The sequence below is a fragment of the Panthera pardus genome, unplaced genomic scaffold (assembly GCF_024362965.1).
Source record: "Panthera pardus isolate Hobbes unplaced genomic scaffold, ASM2436296v1 HiC_scaffold_11, whole genome shotgun sequence".
Classification (NCBI taxonomy): Eukaryota; Metazoa; Chordata; class Mammalia; order Carnivora; family Felidae; genus Panthera; species Panthera pardus.
Window position 1 is genome coordinate 4274455 of NW_026526666.1, and position 20034 is coordinate 4294488.

At 49.7% G+C, this 20034-nt stretch overlaps 1 protein-coding gene across 23 annotated transcripts in view; it reads right to left on the minus strand.

The window, feature by feature from the left end:
- Positions 1 to 2734: 2734 nt before the first annotated feature.
- Positions 2735 to 20034, minus strand: part of PDE4DIP (phosphodiesterase 4D interacting protein) — a 219141-nt gene continuing 201841 nt past the window's right edge. For 8 of the 23 annotated variants that reach the window (XM_019458032.2, XM_019458046.2, XM_019458038.2 and 5 more), the window contains 13 exons: positions 18641 to 18772; positions 17836 to 17955; positions 16266 to 16455; positions 15575 to 15699; positions 11533 to 11754; positions 9340 to 9456; positions 8292 to 8518; positions 7028 to 7171; positions 5831 to 5969; positions 5488 to 5534; positions 5217 to 5243; positions 4434 to 4485; positions 2735 to 3794 (listed from right to left, as the gene is read on the minus strand). In XM_019458032.2, coding sequence (XP_019313577.2) covers positions 3544 to 3794; positions 4434 to 4485; positions 5217 to 5243; positions 5488 to 5534; positions 5831 to 5969; positions 7028 to 7171; positions 8292 to 8518; positions 9340 to 9456; positions 11533 to 11754; positions 15575 to 15699; positions 16266 to 16455; positions 17836 to 17955; positions 18641 to 18772 — 1793 coding nt within the window. In that variant the 3' untranslated portion in view covers positions 2735 to 3543. Of the gene's footprint in view, positions 3795 to 4433; positions 4495 to 5216; positions 5244 to 5487; positions 5535 to 5830; positions 5970 to 7027; positions 7172 to 8291; positions 8519 to 9339; positions 9457 to 11532; positions 11755 to 15574; positions 15700 to 16265; positions 16456 to 17835; positions 17956 to 18640; positions 18773 to 20034 lie in introns of those variants that run through there. The other 15 variants (XM_053890542.1, XM_019458048.2, XM_019458043.2 and 12 more) reach the window with 8 other exon arrangements.

The window sequence follows — 20034 nt, forward strand, 5'->3', positions numbered from 1 at the left end:
TTGCCTTTGTCTCCCTTGGGCCTTGACGTGTGCTTGACTTTTACTAGACTGCTGAAATTAGAAGAGACTTGGGGGTGGGGGCGGGCGTCCGACATTAGTTGTCACCTGAGTCAATAGTGTGGTGGTCCGCGGAATGATGCCCCCTGCCTGGGAGGTCCCCAGCCTCATCCCGGATCCTGTGAAAATGATCCATCACACAGCAAAGGGGCCTCTGCGAAGGTGCTTAGGTCAAGGACCCTGAGATGGGGAGATCGTCCTGGAATATCCGGGCGGCCCCCTGGAATTACAGGGGTGCCTTCAACCTGGAGGAGGCAGAGGAGGAGATGTCTCCCTGCTGTAGCTGGTGGTGCGGAACATGGAGACAGAGGAAACCAGGGCGGGTAGGACACAGGCGCTCCCTTGCCAAAACCTCCCGACTGCACTGTAGTGAGGTTTCCCTGGATTAAATTGCTCAGTCTCCCTGAGCCTCCAGAAGGGGCGGTGGCCCTGTTGACATCTCCATCTGAGTCTGGTGAGATCCTTTTTGGGACTTTTCACCCACAGAACTGTCAGGTAACAAACGTGTGTCCTTTTAAGCCTCTAAGTTCGCGGTGAGTCGGTACCCCGGTACCCCGGCGACAGACAACCCATGTCAGGTGTCTGGCTCATCACGTCAGCGGTAGTTAGATCTGCGGGATGGAATCAATTCTGTATAACTGCTGCAGGTCGTGAGTCTTAGGTGGTGAGGCCAAGTGCTACTTTTCCACCGTGAAGTGTTAGGTTAGGTACCTGCCGATATGAGGTGCGCCGGGAGTGAAAGGCTCGGAAAGAATTCTCGGGGCACCTGGGTGGCTCTGTGGCTTCAGCATCTGACTCTTGCTCTTGGCTCAGGTCCTGATCTCACAGGTTTGTGAGACTGAGCTCAGAGTCAGGCTTTGTGCTGACAGCAGGGAGACTGTTGGGGATTTTCTCTCTCTCTCTCCCTGTATTTCTCTCAAAATAAATAAACTAAAAAAAAAAAAAAACAAAAAACCAAAAAACAAAGACTTCGTGAGACGTTCTCGGTGCAAAAAGGTGTTTATAAAAAGCATGAGGACAGGACAGGGGGACAGGAAGAGCTGCACTGGGATTGTGAGGTGTGACTGGTTATAAAGTTTTAATTTGGGGGTGGGGGAGGATGGGGGCATAGAGCCAAATGAAGTTTCCGTCAGGAGTTCCATATGTTCCTGAAGGCTTACAGGACCCTGGAGGTCTGGTTAGCCTCAAGCTGAGGTTGGTTTTTGCGTCCAGCAGAGCGTTAACATTAAGGCAGTTGTGAGTTCCTTGAGGCGGTCCTGTGTCAGCTATTGACCAGTGGGCTGCAAGGTGTAAGGAAATTGAATTGCATCTACATTTCTTTTGCCTTTCTTCACCTCATCACCCGCCATCCTTTTTCTTTCCCTTCTTTTCTGTAACATTCAAAGTCTGTTCCCTGCACACAGGCTCAGCACGTTCTTATGCAAAGTGGAAGCCACTGGTGGTCACACAGATTGGTTGTTCACTTTTCAAGAGTGGGCTGTGCTCCTTTCCCAAGGAGGGCAAGGACATAACTTACAAAAGGAAAAATACGGGAGAAGCCCCTCCTCTCACAGCTGCGTTTCTGTTGCGCGAGTTCTCTTAAGGCACAGAGCTACTTTTCAGCATGTCACAGAGAGCGAACATGCAAGCGTGGCGTTTACGGCTCTCCCCCAAAAGTGATCTGTGACTGGATCCCGAGCAGACCTGAGCTTTATAGGGTGTCATAGGCTGTTGCTTTCCTAAATGTCACGGACATAAAACGAACTTTGTGGAAGCCCCGAGTTCTCATGAGTACTGATTCTGCGACCAGGCCCGGCAGCACAGGGACGGGGGAGGAATTGTCCGGATCCTGGAATAATCACGGGGCAGCACAGCCTCGCTCTGGGCTTCTGTGTCCTACTTGTTTACAGACTTGTCATCCGTTCTGCAGATTGGGCCAGCGAGTTGCTCTGTTGACAGCCAAAGGCACTCATGGAAAGACTTAAACAACCAAGTGTGACAGCACACGTGGGGTCACTCCGTCTACCATGAAAGTAGGACCCGTGTCTGCCTCAGGTGTGAGTCTTTGGATGGATCTATTTGTTACTGGAGGTGGTGGGGAGGATGGTGTTTGAGGGTTTTGTGGTTGCTGCTGTCTGTGTTGTTGAACTCTTTCTAGGAAATCATTGTGGAGCGATAGCTTTGTGTTAGTTCCTGGAAGGACATGACTAAGGACACTTGCCGAGGAATAGTTGCGGATCTGGGTGCCACATTGGTGGAAGGACTTCTACTCTTTGCAGTTAAAAAGATGCTCCCTTAAAGGAAACCAACTTTATTCATACCTTTGGGTCAATGTTAGAGAGCAATATGTTGAAATTGGTCTGCAGCCCACTTGCATCAGAATCACCTGGGTTTGATGTAAGAAATGCAGATTCTGGGGCCTCACACCAACTACATCTCTTGGGGTTAGAGCCCAGGTGGTAGCTTCTGTGACCTCCATTGCTGACTCTAAGGCTTTCCCAACCTAAGAACCACTCTCTTTTAGTTTTAGATTGGGGATTCTTACACAATGATCAAAGAAGCCCAAACTTTTTCCTTTACTCTGAAGACTTCAAACACTAGACTGTGACCTTCTTAGGGAGAGTGTGACTTTGATCCTCTCTCACACTCAGCCTAGAGACGGTGCCCAGATCGGAAATAAAGCAGCTGAAGAAAAATGTTTGATTTCTTTATACACGTTTTACTTTCATAGCCACCAAAAAGACTGTGTTTCATTTCCTCTAATAGACTCTGTCCACCAGTTATGTTGCCCAAAACATATCGCTATCGCGACAGATAGAAATATCTATGGTACATTTATACACACAGACACGCGTTCTAAAGCACTGCGAAGACCCAGACGAGGCTTTCACACAACTGGGGGCCTCTCAGGTGCCACTTAAGTATGATCACTGGGTTATCTTACAGAGGACTCTCCATGGGCTTGGTCTGGCCACGAGTCCCAGGTCCCCAGAGAGGACTTAGTTAAAAGGGGCAAGCGTAACTAGGCCGCGGTCATCACCACACTTTGGAGGCCATAAATGGAAATAGGAGGCGCCAGGCTAAGTGGGACATTGCACGTGGGAAGCCACCACTTTCGCCACGTGGATTCAAAGCACTCGGGTGCTGCAGTGTAGATGGACGCCCAGCCCATGCTGGCCGGGCTGAGTTGGCCCCGAGCAAGTGTACATCTGGGAGTAGTGCCGGCTGAGCCCCACTGTCCCTCAGGGCACCGCTGTCACTCGTGTGCTTTAGAACTGCTGAGGAGCTCCCGTGTGGGGACCACGCGTCCCATCTGTAGGGAGCAGGATCCTGTTTCCCCTGGGTGACCACGTGAGGACGGGCAGTGAAGCGAGAAGTGGCCGTTGCGAGTTCCCAGGCCAGTGTGGCATTTAGAAGCAGGGTCACAAGGCCCCGTACAAACCGTGCCTGTTCTGCTCAGGGCTAGGCCCAGGGCACCCTGGCTGGTGGTTCTCTTGATGGTGCTCCTTAACCGCAGGACAGGCTCTCTACCTTCCGCCCTCCTGCACTGGGCCACGCGTCTGGCTCCTCCTGCACCCTCCAACAGGTGTGCAGGAGTGGGGCCCAGGTCTCATCAGCAGGTGGGAGTTGCACCACGGCGGGGTGGGCCCATCCTTCTTGCTGCTTGAAGGATCTCTGCAGGCTCCTCTTCTTGTGTGACTCCTGGAAGGCAAGGGTCACAAGACTGGGGTGCCTGGCAGAGCCCTCAGGGACTTCACCTGGAGACAAAAGTGCAACAGGGTGAGTCCATTGTCAGGCCCTGCTGGTGGCTCCCTGAGCTGCAGTGAGCTCTGGGCGGTGGCAGGGCCATCGGCTCAGTGACAGCCTAGGGAAAGGGCTGCCGTCCTGAGGAACCTCTGGTGCCCCCGGGTTAGAGGGAAAGCTTCCCACCACCTCGGGTGGTGATGGCCCTGCTCAGAGCCGCTGCCCGGATCCCACACTCCCTCTTTGGGACCCAGTTCACTCCCCAGTTCACTTGGAGCAAAATGATGGCTTCTGTGACCTCCCAGGAATAGAAGCACCTAGCATGAAACATGCATGTGTAGAAATAGCCTGTTGCAGGATGGATAGCACACGGTGCAGGGAAGTCCCCTGTGAAGTTCATGTCTAGCACTTAATGAGGAGAGGGAGGGGCAAGGCAGCTGGGAGCTTAGAGATCCCCTAAGTCTAGTGCCACCTCCTACAGAAGCAGGGTGGTAGACTCACAGAGACTGAGGGGCCAGCCAAAGCCACAGGGCTGGTTGGTGACAATCCCAGGATTAGAACCCAGCCCTGGGCCCTTTCCATTGTCTCTCGGAAGTGTGGAGGAAACTTCCATACAAGGGGAAGCCAGTGGGTATGTGGGGCTGTTGGGTTACCTTTGCTGGGACAGGAATAAGGCTTTACAGAGGCCATCTTGTAAGTGTTCTTCTAAAGAGGCTCAGGAAAGAAAGGAATTATCAGAGAAAAAAGGAAAGGGAATTAGCCAAAAAAGAAAAAAAAAAAAAAGGAGGGTGACGTCATGGCCCGACCCATTTTCACACTGTGGGATTAGCTTTCTCTCAGGTTATAGTTAGGGAACATTCCTAGGAATAGGCCCAATTGCTTCTGGCAAAGCTTTGAGGTCCAAGTGAAAGGTATAGTTTCTGATTTACAAGCCATTTCCTACACTTCACGTGTTTGGTGGGCGTATTTGCTAGGGAAGGTGTTAGTATTTTAAGTAAACCTACAGAATGTCTGCCATATAGATAAAATGTTTCCCTTCAAGTTCCATTTTTATTTATCATCAAATTCTCTTTTAGGTGGATAGGACCCAATGGTTTTCTTTGGGATGAGATATATCAAAGTCGAATTGCTGTCCTCAGAGGCTCAGGGCTAGGCCCAGGGCACCCTGGCTGGTGGTTCTCTTGATGGTGCTCCTTAACCGCAGGACAGGCTCTCTACCTTCCGCCCTCCTGCACTGGGCCACGCGTCTGGCTCCTCCTGCACCCTCCAACAGGTGTGCAGGAGTGGGGCCCAGGTCTCAATCAATTAGATGGCATCTTGGCTTTACTTTTCATGAGGTGGGAAGTGCTCCAGGAAACAGCAGAACGGGCCCCAGCACCCTCTCCCAGAAGCTCATTCAGAGGCGGACTCCCCTCTGACCTTGAGAATCAACTCACTTGCTTTCCTCGGACTCCTGACTTGGCCTACAGGAGGGAAGAAGTGGGGTGAGGAAACAAGAGGGTGACAATGTGACAGGGAACAGAGATGGCAGTGGAGGGGTTGGGAGGGGAGCTAGAAGGACACTTATTGAGGACCTGAGTCCTACAAGTGGATGGGAAATCTCCTGGAAGGTCAGAGCAGGTCAGGGATCACCTGCGGACTCTGAAGACACATGGAGATGGGTGTGGGCTGGGCTCTGTGGCTCTGACTGGTCAGTGTCCCCCTTACCTCCAAATTTGTCCTTGCCTTCTTCAACACGTCATGTGTCCTGGTCACTGAAACAACAAAACAGCCCAACAAGGCAGGGATCACCAGCTGGGCCCATACCTGCCTTGGGTGTGTGTTCTGAAGCGTATCCTTCTGGCCACTCAGCTCAGGGTCTCCTGCTGTCCCCACGTGCCCCTCCCTCCACATCCACAATCACTGGTGGCACGGGAGGTTTGGGGATGTCACATCAGTGTGCCCCCTCCCCAAGTCTGTATGGTCACCGTCTATCCACAGCACAAGTGGGTAGGCTGGAAGCCCCCCCACCCCAAATTCCTCTCCCGTCCCTCGGCTTGGGGGCACTCACACTGGCTGAAGATGAACCGCTCCATGGTCTCCTTCTGCTGGTTGGCGGTCTTCAGACGCTCAGCTGTGCTCTGAAGGAGATTCTCCTGTGCGGACAGTTTGGTTCTCAGTTCCAGAAGTTCCCTTTTCAGGGACTGTCCCTGAGAAAGAGAAACAGGCTGTCAGTGGTCAGAAGGCCTAAGCACCCCATGCTTTGTGGCTCTTGAAAATCGAAATTGGGATTCTATGATCTTCTCAATTATTTCTGGCCTGGGTTCCCTCCCTGAAAGCCTCTAAAACCCTCCAGCGGAGGCCCGCCTAGGGTGGTCTGGAATGGTAGGATTAGGAAGCCTCCCTGAAAACCTGGGAGCCCCACACAGAGGAGGCCTCCAGTCCTGTTGCTGAAGAGAACCTGACTCTGGGCAGTGCCAAAAGTCCTGGTGGTTGAACAAGAAAGAACCCACGTTTGGTGCTGACGTCATGTCTGGTACCCTGGCATCACAAATACGACTTGCTAGTTGGGAATGTGACACCCAGAGAGAGAGGGCTGGCCTGAGACAGTGTGAGATTTTGTAGATATTTGTGCCAACTTCAAGATGGCAAAACACCCCCATCCTTGGTGCTGGCATACTTAGGTCTCCTAAGGTGTCAGTGACATTAATCTGGCTTCAGAATCCCGGGGTGGGGGGCAGATGGAGAAACCTTCCTGTCCAAGGTCCCAGCAAGCAGAGCCCAGGCCTCGGGTCTGAGGGCACCTGGCGGAGGTGGGGGGAGGGCTGACTCTCTGGGGCCTGGCCCAGGGATGCAGAGGTAAGCTGTGTGTTGGGATGCGGTGGGTGGCTTCTAGAGGCTGGTCCTCTCATGGTGATATTCTGTGGGGTGGCACAGGGACACGAGTGTTGACGCTTTCACATGCCCCTAAACTCTCAGCTCAGCCAAGTTTAGAAAGTGAAAGAAAGCGAACACTCATGGGCCACCAGGGCTCTGCTGTGCGCCCTCTCCACAGCCTCCTCTTCTGTCTTCACAGGGGGAGGAAGGAGAAGGGATGTCGTCAGAGCTGTACTGCACGCAGCCAGCACAGATGACAGATCTCCCTCGGGGACACTCCTCTGAGGAGCCTCTGTCCCAACTCAGCGTCTGGCTCCTGACCTTCAGGACCTGCGGGATGGAGGAGAGGGGTGACATCTGGGGCAGAAGCAGGGAAGAATGTGCCACTCACCGAGTTGCCAGCCGGTGCAGGGCTGGGGGGGCTTGGCAGGGCTGCTCGCCAGAACATGGTGAGGAGGGAGGCCGACTCCTCCAGTGTGTGCTGCAGGGCCTGTGCGCTGCTCCCGAGTTCATGGATGCCTTTGCTGCCTGGCACCTGGGAGAGTGGGTGAGATGGGCGCGGACATCAATGGGGCCGAGCGATCACTCTCTCCCATCCCTCCCCACCCCAGCACTCAGGGCTCAGGCTTCCTTTGTGAGTGAGGCACAGACATGGCCTGCTTGACTCTGTGAAACCCTTTTCTAACCTGGAAGCCCAGGGTCTCCACCTCAGCAGTGACCTCCAACTTGCAAGGATCATCAGATTCCAGCTTCCCTCATACTCTCTGTAAGCTTCTAGTCCTGATCCGAGCTTTCAAGTCTAAGGTCCTTGATTTTTGCACTGGCACCACTGGGCAAAACCCTAAATCACACTTTCCGCTTCAACTGGGAAGCAATTGTAGCTCCAAGGACTGAGGTGCCGGTCCCTTTACCTGGAACACCATCTTCTATCCCCCAGAGGATCTGTGTTCCCCCTAGTGGTTCCTCTAGGACCATGTGACTTTCCTTGCCTGGCACAGTGGCCCCTTCTGTGTTCATGCCCTCACAACACAGAGGACGGCTTCTGACACTGAGCCCAGACCCGCTATTGTACTTATTTACACGGATGTGTGGCTCCCTCTCTGGGGCGGAGCCTCCTGTGGACCAGGCTGCCCCCCATGTCCCTGCATCTCCCGTGACTCGGACAGCACAGGAGCTGGTGCCTGTTCCCCAAACCAGGAGGCACTGTGAGAAGGCTCCTGCCTGCTTCCCTCCCCTGCTCAGTCTGCACGGAGAAATCCCATGGCTGCCCGGCTTCTCACCCCTTCCACAACATGCGGCCCATCTGGATGCAAATCTGGAATTTCCAGCCATCTGATTAAATGATTTTACTCTGCCCATGGATGGCCATGTGCCAGCGTGACTGGACCCAAGCGACCAAAGGGTGCTCAGGACAGCACCCCACGTATGCCAACACCCAGCAAGTACTCTACAGATGAGGATGGTAATGTTGCACAGGCATTTCTGTGGTTCTGAGAGGAAACATTGGTCAGCAGAGTTTATAGCAAAAATAGGGGATGGAGAAGAAAGGCTTGGCTGGGTGTAAGTAGATGTGTCCTCAGCTGTGGGGCATGTACAGCATGGGAGAAGGGGCGAAGATCAGAAGGAGGAGCACCTAAGACCTACAACGTGATTACCTCTGTGCCCTGAGCTTCAAGGGCAGGGAAGGCGCAGGCTGATCTCACAAATGCTGCTATCTTTTTGACCAGCAGTGTGCCCTCCCCAATCTGCTGTCTTAGGGCACTATAGTCATCAATGTGGCCAATTACGTGGCGGCCATGCTTATTGGCAAAGGAACCATCAGTAGCTTCACCCTCTAGCTTGGGGGGGTTCTTCATTACTGGAGAAGCGTCCAAACCCAGCTCTGAAAAACAAAACCACAACAACATAGAATCCACAGTGAGGAGCATATCCTCAGGCCACTTCCCTCCAGAAGAGCCATCAAATAGTGTGAAAGAGGCCAGAACAGGAAAGGCACTCTGGGAAAGTACAAGCAAGGTGTGAAGTCCATAGATTTCTGGGCTCTGTATTTTTATAATCTTTCTTACATTATCTCATAATGATAAAACTGCCATGGGGCCAATTTTATCCTCATTGACAAATGAATATTCAGGAAAAATATGATTTTAATAAAAAAGATTTTAATTTCTGGTTAAAAAGACATATAAAAAACGTTTAAGCTGGACACAGAAAGCACTTTCAAGAGAGGAGGGATCACAGTGCAATGAGGCACAACAGAGCAATAGGAAAACCACAGGGGGAAGAATTATGACAAGAAAGGTGGCCACAGGGGCACCTGGGTGGCTCAGTTGATTAAGTGTCTGACTTCGCTTAGGTCATGGTCTCACAGTTTGTGAGTTCAAGCCCCTCGTCAGGCTCTGTGCTGACAGCTTGGAGCCTGGAGCCTACTTCAGATTCTGTGTCTCCCTCTCTCTCTGCCCCTCACCTGCTCATACTCTGTCTCTCTCTCTCTCTCTCTCTCTCAAAAATAAACATTAAAAAATTTAAAAAAAAAAAAAAAAAAAAAGGTGGCCACAGAAGGTGCAATGAGTAGGGCTAAAGACCTTGGGACCCAGGGAGAAAAATCTCTGTAATCAGATAATGTGTCCATTAGCAACCAAAGGTTACTTGCATTAATAAAATTTTCCATCATCAGTCACTGAATCCTTCAGCTGCCATATTTACCATTTGTCCTATTGAAGATGGCAGTCTCCGAGCCAGGAGCAGCAGGAGAAGAGCTAGGGAACACAAGAGCTGGAGAATTCATGCCAACATCTCGGACTGGAGGGGAAGCAACTGGATCTAGGGTGTGAAGACAAGAACAGTTCTCAGGGACCCTGGAATGCACCGCTCAACAAGCACACACACAGCCTGGTCTTCGCCAGCGGAGATCTAAGGCAGCGAGGCTCGCTGCTTACACAATCATCACCCACAGATCATGATCGTAAGTAATAGCAAACAAATCCCTTAGTTTGGAACAAGAACGTGTTCTTTTCATGGAAGCGTGTTCCATGAGAAGCAACTTCTGGTTTGAAAAGTTCTTAGGTACATTTTTCTAACCTGTGTTTTACATATAACTTTGCATGAGTGTCTAATAACAATGTCTTGTAACTACACATAACTAGGCATATGTGTGTGTGTATATATATATATATATATATATATATATGTATATATATACACACATATATACATATATATATACATATATATACATATATATATGTATATATATATGTAGCATATGTGTTAAAAAATACTGAATCAAAGAATGAATGGAGTTGTGGGTGATTAAACTCAGCATTCCAATCCCCATTCTGATGCATCAGTGCTGGGAACAGTGTAGTAGGATGAGAAGAGGAGAGACAGAAGTCATGATGGGTTAGAGATGCCCTCCCAGAGACCAGGCAGCAATCCTGCGGTGGAGGAACTGGAAGATATCACAGAGAAGACAGGCACAATCCTGCTCAGGCTTAGAGCCTGCTCTCCAGCTCAGGCCTCTGTGGTGGGTGAGGAGCAGGAGCAGTGGCTGAGCCAGTGGCACTGCATCCAGGCTGGTGTTGTGGGGACACAGTGAGAGGGGAAAGCCCAGTAGGAGGGCAGAGGGGGAGATATAACTGAACACTACAAGCATCGTGACAGCCTGACTGGAGCCAGACAGCCACCTACTGTAGCCGAGCTGTTTCTATGGGCCATGCACAATGCTTGTGGTCGACATAACACTTTAACAGCCGCCACACGTGATCTTGGAAGCATCACCTTCATTTGACAGATGAGGTCATTGTCTAATCAATGAAAATCTAGCAGGACCAGGGTGGGGGGCAGGGGAATGAGGATTAACATGCCCCAGGAAGAGCAGGCATGAAAGTTTGAAAACTCAGCTTTAGATAATCCTGAGCAGAAATGGGTCCTATAAGAATACAATTGAAAATACACCATGGAGGGGAGAGGAGATGATGAATTAAGTGGTGTGTCACAAGGAAAGAAAGAAGAGGAAGATAAAATAATGTGTTCAGATGGAGAGGGGCAGTATTAACACTCATATTGAAGCTGGGGGAAGAGAGATGTATGAAGGGCATTGAGAAGAGGGAGACAGCTGGTGAGATGTATCTGGTAGGGCAGACATGGCGGACACGAGAGGCGGATGACAACCACTTTCCCACAGCCAGGACTGCCTCAGGGACAGGAACGTTTTCCACACCCTGAATTCCTCTAGAACTAGGGAATGGGAAACCAGGCTAGGGATCTGGGAAGGCCAACGATACCAAGATGGAGTATATGTAGTGAGGAGGAAGGACAGAGGCTGGAAATCAAAACATCTGGTCTGAATCCTACGTCGGCCTCCGTTCCTGCCAACCTTAGTGTGCCAGTTAATGTCTCAATGCCGGAGTTTCCCCGCATGAAATACAGAGAGTAAGGCCGCCCCTACCTCGGATGAAATTATTTGAAAAATTGTTCGAAAACTCACGGTAAATTTTAAAGCACTCCACAGATACAAGGAATCGATGTCATCTCATCTGTTGACTGATTCTTACTCCGCCAGGCACTTGTAAGTTATTTCATTTAATGCTCCAAATGATCATACAATTTATATATGACCATCATCCTCATCCTGAAGATGAGGAAACTAAGGCTTAAATACCTGGGGACTTGAAACACTTTGCCTAAGGCAAGCAACCTATATGTGGCAAACTTGGGAATCTGAGCCAGGTGTGAGCCTAAATCCCATGCCCTTACCCAAGGCTATAGATCGAAGCACCTCAGATTTCACCCTGACCCTAAGGGGCGTGGAAGAGGTAAGATGGTTCCTTCCACCACAGATATCCTGGCGACCGGCCCCACCAGCTGCCCGCCTCCTGGTCCCCTTTTCCTTCCTACCTTGGAAGAGTGGCTGCTTGTTTCCAGGGTCCTCCTGGTTGGCAGAGGGACTGAGGCGGGCTGTGCTCCCCCCGCCATCCAGCTGGTGTTCCAGCTGCAGCCGTAGACAGTTATTCACCTGGATGCTCTGCTCCAGCTGCCCTCGCAAAGCTCGGATCTCTGCCACCAGGTGGCTCAGGTCACTGTTCATAGGGACCTGGTGACAGGCATCCCAGGTGGAAGCTGAGAGAAGAGAGAGGAGGGGTCTGGTGGCACCGATCCAAGCATTTCCAAGCGTTTGTCAGAACGCTACTCTGGGACGTTCCTTTCTGCTCAGGGTCCCAGGCAACACATCCGTGAGGGAGCTGCCACTCTTCCTCTGTGGGGCCTGGCACACACTGAGATACCACGCACTGGGATTTCCCCAAGGCTCATGTGGCCCATGCCCCATGTACATCTACAGAGCCTCTGATGGGCAGATGAGGTCAAGCCTGGTTTTTCACCTCGATAGTGACTCTAGCCCTATAGGCCAGAGAGGCAGGGTCTTCCAAGATAGGGCGTCAACACTGGACTAGAGATTCAGTCACAATTCACTGAACTGTTCGGCTTCTCCATGTGTTTTTCAACCTCCGTTTACCACGCATAGTCTGTTTCTTCATACTGGGGATGAAGAGAGCTGAGAAATATTCTATAACACCACAATTTCTTATCTGAAACTTTGAATCCAAATATATTTCAAAAAGTAGAATTCGTTTTGGTGTTTAGGAAGGCAGTAGGATTCATATACCATATATCATATAGCACACGCACCCAGTTGCATGGGTCACGGGCCTTAGTCAAACACATTCCTATTTCTGCGATGAGCTAGGTGAATATTCTCACTGAGTGGGATAAGTAAAGGCTAGGAATACCCTTTTGGTCAGTTCAGACATTTCATGACCAAATGAGTAAATGAGAAAGAGTTCAATTCACAGCCCTCATTGGATTGCAGAATTAAGGATAAGAACTTATGGGGCCTTAGTAGTAGTGGCTTTGAAATGACTCCTAAAACACCCACAAAAAGGGAAAAAGGCATGAAACTGGATGGGGTCAGGATGAAGTGGTTTCCAGATACTAACTCTGAAGTTCCATGAAGCTCCTTCCTGTCTTTCTTTCCCTAAATCCTAATTCTCACAAAGTTTTGCTTCTTTTTAAAAAATGTCATCCATCTATCCATTCCTCTTTATCTTCCCCACAGCACCTTAGATCAGACTCTCATCAGTTATGTGCCCAGACAATCCCTGCACCCATTCAGTAGGTTTCCCTGATTCTACTATCTCCCGACTCCAGTGTGTCCCACCAGTCCTACCATCTAAGAGTTCTGTTCCCATCCAGTACCTACCTATTTTGCTTGCCTCATTTTCCATCACCTGCTACGTAGGATGTAAACTTCCACTCTACCCTGTAGGTCTTCTATGTACCGGCAGCTCTCGCATCAACTGACCTGACTTCTCACACTCCCTGATACAAAGCTCTCCATAGGCAGGTTGGACCTGATGCTCCCATGGGTGCACACAAGCTATTCTCTCAGCCTGCAGTGCCCCTGATATGTCTACAAGTGCTGGTTCACCTTCTCATCAACAAATTAGGAAATCCAATCAGGTTTGATGAAAATTCAGATTTGGTTGAATGTTGAAAATTTCATATTGCTTAAGAAATTTTTTAAACAGGAAAAAATTTAGAATTGAAAGGCTTAGAAAGCCAACATTCCATCCAAAGCAAGAGCTGCTTCTATAGGTTTCCTTGACAAATCATCCCTTTCTTGGGAAGCTTATTCCTTCACAAACTAGCAATTCCATCGCTGGAAGCCTCTAGGGGTAAGGAACGCATAATTATGTAAGTCCAAATTCCACTGCCTTTGACCCTTTGACCCTTGTTAAGCTCTCTGAAGGGACACCAAACACATCAGCTCTTTTTCATCTGATAGTTCTTCAAATATTTAAAGCCAGTTTTCATCTCCTTGTGATCTCTTCAGGCCTAAAATTGTTTTGTTTCTTCAACCAGTTTGAGATTTCTGGTCCCTTGGTATGGTGGCCCCTGTCTTCACTGTGCTCCCTGGTTTGTCAATGTCCCTTTTACAAGATGGCACCCCATTATTTATTTATTTATTTATTTATTATATTTTTAATTTTATTTTTTAAAATTTACATCCAAATTAGTTAGCATATAGTGCCACAATGATTTCAGGAGTAGATTCCTTAAGTGCCCCTTACCCATTTATCCCATGCCCCCTCCACAACCCCTCCAGTAACCCTCAGTTTGTTCTCCGTATTTATGAGTCTCTTCTGTTTTGCCCCCCTCCCTGTTTTTATATTATTTTTGTTTCTCTTCCCTTATGTTCATCTGTTTTGTCTCTTAAAGTCCTCATGAGTGAAGTCATATGATTTTTGTCTTTCTCTAATTTCACTTAGCATAATACCCTCCAGTTCCATCCACATAGTTGCACATGGCAAGATTTCGTTCTTTTTGATTGCCGAGTAATACTCCATTGTGTATGTATGTATATATATATATATACATATATACATATATGTATATACACATATATACATATATATACACATATATGTATATATATATATATACATATATATACCACATCCTCTTTATCCATCCATCGGTGGACATTTGGGCTCTTTCCATACTTTGGCTATTGTTGATAGTGCTGCTATAAACATGGGGGTGCATGTGTCCCTTCGAAACAGCACACCTGTATCCCGTGGATAAATGCCTAGTAGTGCAATTGCTGGGTCGTAGGGTAGTTCTGTTTTTAGTTTTTTGAGGAACCTCCATACTGTTTTCCAGAGTGGCTGGACAAGCTTGCATTCCCAGATGGCACCCCATAATTTAGCACTATTTATGACATGGTGTCTCCATATTGACTCTTATGTACTCCTACAGTACTCTTACAGTACAGTACCACAGTACAATACTGTGGTCTCAGGTTGAGTTGGCTTTTGTTAGCAACCTTGACCTATGAGTTCCTTGTCTAGATGGGTTTCTACCTAACTCCTATCTTCAAGCTCATGAGTGGCTAAAGAGCCAGGCTTCCCCATCCTGAACTTCTACCACTGATATTTTTAATCAATCTCAGGTTCATTTTTTTTTTTAATCTTTTCCAAATTTCATCATATTGACATTAGTCCTCTGTTCCAGCCTGGTTGGATTTATTAACTTGATGTTTAAATTTTTTTTTAAATTTTATTTATTTTTCATAGAGAGACAGAGCACAAGTGGGGGAGGGGCAGAGAGAGGGAGGCATAGAATTTGAAGCAGTCTCCAGGCTCTGAGCTGTTAGCACAGAGCCTGACGTGGGGCTCGAACTCACAAACCGTGAGATCATGACCTGAGCCGAAGTCAGATGCTTAACCAACTGAGCCACCCAGGCGCCCCTTAACTTGATGTTTAGAATACCCTGTCCCATTTGAAGAGCAACGGGGAAATAGAAAAAGATTCTTAAGCAATAGATTAGTATTTTAGCAGGTGGCAAAATTCCTCAGTAAAACAATTTAAAATTTAAATCCAGGCTTGAAGTTCAGATCCTATTAGTGGTATTTCTATAAATGTTTTTTTGCATCTTTTAATCTTCTCCCTGGGGAATGGGTCAGGGTGGGAGCAGGGTGCCTCCTGTACTGGCTGCATGGGTGGTTAGTATGTATTATTCACGCTATTCAAGACCTCACATGATAGTGCCATCAGGACAGTTCTTTGAATTAAAAAAAAAAATCAATATATAATCTGGACTTCGATCAATTTTTCTCTGGCCATCTAGGTGGGTAGAGTTGGACTCTTGTGGCCTACTTTTAAGGATGTCTCTGCTGGATCTTGTTCATGTTACCGACCTCTGGACTTTGTGCATGAGAAATGCCCTCTCTTCTTACTGGGCACCCCAGCCTGGCTGGGAGTTTCTGAGGCAGAACCCTGTAGCTTTCCAGAGCTCTGCAACTGCCAGCGTGAAGACCTCACTGGGGTTCTGAGCAAGGGCAGGAAGCTCGTGGGGTTGGGGGAGTAGACGGACACATACCTTTCAGCCCCTTCTTGGAGTTGCCATAAAGTGCCTCATAGATCTGTAGCTCTGACTGGAGGGACTGAGAGAGCTGCTGTTTCTCTTCGCACTGTTGCTGCAAGAGGGCCAGCTTGTGCTGCAGCCTACAGGGGAGAGACGAGAGGCCCACTGAGCTGCCAGCCAGCCTCTGCATCAGAGTGTTTTAGCCCTAGATATCAACCCCAGTATCATGAAGACCATCACTTCACTTTACAGATGTGGAAACAGAGGCTCTGAGAGGTGAAGTAGCTTTGCTTGAAGTCCCATTGGTGAGGAGCAGACACACAAGCTGGGTATTGTCACTGCCCCCCACTGGTGCTCTTTCCACGGTGACGGGCAGTTATGGGGCCCCCAGCATGATGGCTAGTGCAGATGCTTCCTACATTATGGTGAAACTAATACCCTTCAACTAACTGGAAGGATGACAACATTCTTTCTCCAGGATCTGATATGCTGATGAGCCTTCTAAAACAGGGTTTTACTCTCCCAACTTTGGAGTGAAAAAGGCATTCCCAGAGAAGTCCTTCCCTCTGCTCAGGGTCACCCATAAATCAGGAAGAGCAGAGGGGAAACTGAGGGTTCCAAAAGGCACCAGTGCCTGTCTTGCCAATATCCTTTCTTCTACATTGGAAAATGGGGCCACCTTCTGTATCACTGGGCTCCCTCTTACCTGGAGTCTTTCTCTTGGAGGGAGAGTCGTTCCTCCTGGAAATGCAAGATCTCCTGCTGCTTCTCTTTTAAGTCTTCCAAAAGCTGCTGCCGTTCCCCCTTTTGGTGCTCCAGCTCCACCTCCAGCTCTTGAAGCCGGGACCGAGAGGACAGCAGGGCCTCCCTCAGGCACTCCGTCTCCTGGGAGCGCTCTGTACACCGTGGGGCCAGAGGTCAGCAGGAAGGCGAGCCCAAGTTCATCTATCCCTACACGCAGCACCCAGGCAACAGGGAGGCCAGCGTGTGCCGCAGCTGCCCCGGGAGGCAGAGGGCATCGGCTCACCACATCCACGAACCCTGGGGAATGTGGAGCCCCCGCCCTGCAATGCCCTTGATCTTCTCATTCCATAAGGTCTCCCTTGTTCTTAGACAAAATGCTCCTGTTTCTAACGCTATTTCCTAAGTTCCCATCCCCTCCACACTATAACCCATTCTTGAATTTTGCCTAAGATCAGCATCAAGATTCCTTGTCTATGGTTTTTAGAATCTATTATATTCATCAATTTGAAAATGGGGACATCTGGTCTCTTCTGGGCTTGTGGTATCTCTCTGATCTGCAGGATTTCTCAGGGACTGTTGGCACAGACTCAGCATCAGGCTGCAGGTTCTGTCAGTCCTCTTGGGGGACGTCCCCGGGCCTGGCAGACTATACTTGCTCACATCTTAGCGTCTTCCCCGCTGTGAGGTCTGTGCTAGCCTGTCCCAGCATGTGAAGGTGGCTTGGTAGTTGTGCCTCCTCTCTTATCTGTGAAGTCTTGTTCCTGCCCCATCTATGACCTTTCCCCTCACATCTTCCCGCTCGGAAGAGGCAAATTTAGAAATATCACTTGATGTGTCTTCCCATTCTACAAGCATTCTTTCATTCTGGGCTTAATCCTTTCCGAAACGATTAGTCTTGTATGGCTATTCAATAAATATTTGCAAATAAACATAATTTGTTATCGATAACATATTGATTTGATCAAGTCAATTAAGACTCAGGTCAGCACCACCTCCCCGCCGAAGTTACAGAGGAAATGACCCCCTTGGATGCCCACTGAATAGTGTTGGGAAAGCTCTGAACATTTTGCTGGTGCCTCCAGACACTGAGTCCTGAGGATTACTAACCAGATAGAAACCCTGAGTGTGTGTGTGAGGGGAGGTGGTGAGGAGATAGCATGGCAGATCAGTACCAGGAGGGACACCCAGGGCTGCAGTAAGGTCTGGACAGGTAGAACAGGCCTAACTGGTATCCATTTCATAACTACTGATTGACTATCTGAGTATTTATGGGTTGCACAGAGGTGGTGGAGATCCGAGAGCTCTGTGAGAGCTCTATGTGTCTCTGGAGCCTAGGAGTGTGAGGGCCCATGGCTGGGATCTCTCCGGAAGTAGCCCTTCCTAGACTGAGAATAGCCGTGGGACTTTGGGTTGGTGGATCTGATTAGCAGTGATGTCCACCTTCTTCTCTTGGCTTCTCCAGTTGGTGATTGGTATGGCCAGGGAGGAAAGGGACGCGGGAATGAGCACGGTTGGTGGCTTTTACCACCTACCTCTGGAAACATGACTCAGCTGAGCCTGAAGGCTCCGGTTTTCTTCCTTAAGGACTCTGTTCTCATTGTAGAGCTGAGGTGTGGGTTCCAGGCTGGGACTGTAGAAATTAGAGGTGGATCCTGTCCCGGAAAGTATAAGCAGACAAGTTACACACTTGGGTAACAGATGCGTTCAGAAGTTACCCGTTCTGTATCTCCAGAAATACTGTCCCAACCCAGCAGGAATGCCTGGGGACTCGAGGCCTGGACCCAACGTCTGATGGGCCAAATGCCTGGTTTCGGTGTGCCTCCTTTCAGTCACCACGTGACCTAGCTGCGGTTGTCCAGGAAGCTCTTGCCCCTAAATGGCTGCTGCTGTGCTGTGGGCAGGACAAGGGTGTGTGGAAGGAACGGCCTCCAAGTGACAAGAGCCTGGGAGGAGACTGTGGGGAGAAAGGCCACCGTGCTAAGTGTTTGGGGGCATCCCCCGCTGACTTGGCTCTACCACTGGCAGAGACAAGACACAGAGAGGTCAGCAGGCAGTTCTGGGAGCAGATTAAGGATGGGACGAGAAAAAGTAGGACACTCTGTGGACACAATTTGTTAGTGCTGCCATGAGGAAAGTTCTCTCTTAGCTCGGGTCTATCTACAAAGGGAGGATAATAGTATCTGGCCCACCTGCCTTGCTGGACCATTTGGAAAGAGCAAGTGGAGTTGAAGCCCAGCACGGTGCTTTGAAAGCGTGAGGCTCAGCCTCAGGGCCCTCCCTTCGGAAGCTCCCCAATCGCGACCAGAGCTGGGCGGCTGGGCTTGGGGCCTCCCCTACCGTTCCCGCGGGCCGCACAGCTAAGCCTGTGCTCCAACTGCTCCCGCAGGCGGTCGTTGATGCAGATGGACTCTTCCAGGCGCTGGCGTAGGTTCCGGATCTCACCAAGATGTTCCTCAAGCAGGTCAGCCCCTGCAGCCGTCCCGCCAGGACAGGAAAGAAGTGGGAGATGGAGAATGTTGGTCACTAGTGGCACCCAGGTCGGGGAGGGGCTTGGCCAGGGGCCTCTCTGCAGGATCCCTGAACAGCCCCATCCTTCCGCCAACTGCATTCTCTCTCGCAGGGGCACTCAGGAGCACAGTGACTTTGCTTAAACAGGAAACCAGCTTTCATACCCAGGACAGTGTGGCCCTAAGCATGCCCCATGGGCCTCCTCCACACGGGGGTAAGTGTGAGGAAGTTTCAAGTGATCAAGTGATCAGTGTAACTGGTAAGTATAAGGGAGTTCCACATGGTTTAGAAAACCAGCTGAAGGGGCACCTGGGTGGCTCAGTCAGTTTAGCATCTGACTCTTGATATCGGCTCAGGTCATGATCTCATGGTCATGAGTTCAAGCCCCACGTTGCAGGGGGGCGGGGCTGTCAGCACAGAGCCTGCTTGGGATTCTGTCTCCCTCAGTCCCTGCCCCTCCCCTGCTTGCTCTCTCTCTCTCTCTCTCAAAATAAATAAATATTTAAAAAAATAAAATGGAAGCATCAAGAAAAGTGTGGTGACCTCCTGAGTGTGAGTTTCTCTCTTGAATGTGATAGGGAGGGCCTCACTCCACCCTGAGACCGTTCCTTTTCCTGATTCTCGACTGAACATTCTTTAACAAGGCATTGAGCCCTTCTTCCAGCCTTAGAGAGAAACCTAAGGTAAAAGTACATGGATACAAACTCATCCTGTGTGGTTAATGACCTGAACGTGACAGCACAAGTGTGTCCCTGACTCTCCCAGTCCCTGGCATGGCACAGGGGCTGAAAGGATGCACTCAGAAAGGCAACACTGGGGCATCTGGGTGGCTCAGTTGGTTAAGCGGCCAACTTGGGCTCAGGTCATGATCCCATGGTTCGTGGGTTCAAGCTCTGCATGGGGCTCTGTGCTGGCAGCTCGGAGCCTACAGCCTGCCTCAGATTCTGTGTCTTCCTCTCTCTCTGCCCCTCCCCTGCTCACGCTCTCTCTCTCTCAAAAATTAATGAACATTAAAAAAAGAAAGAAAGAGGGGCACCTGGGTGGCTCAGTCGGTTAAGTGCCCGACTTCAACTCAGGTCATGATCTCGCAGTTTGTGAGTTCAAGCCCTGCATCAGGCTCTGTGCTAAGAGCCTACAGCCTGCTTCGGATTCTGTGTCTCCCTCTCTCTCTGCCCCTCCCCAGCTTGCACTCTGTCTCTCTCAAAAATAAATACACACACACA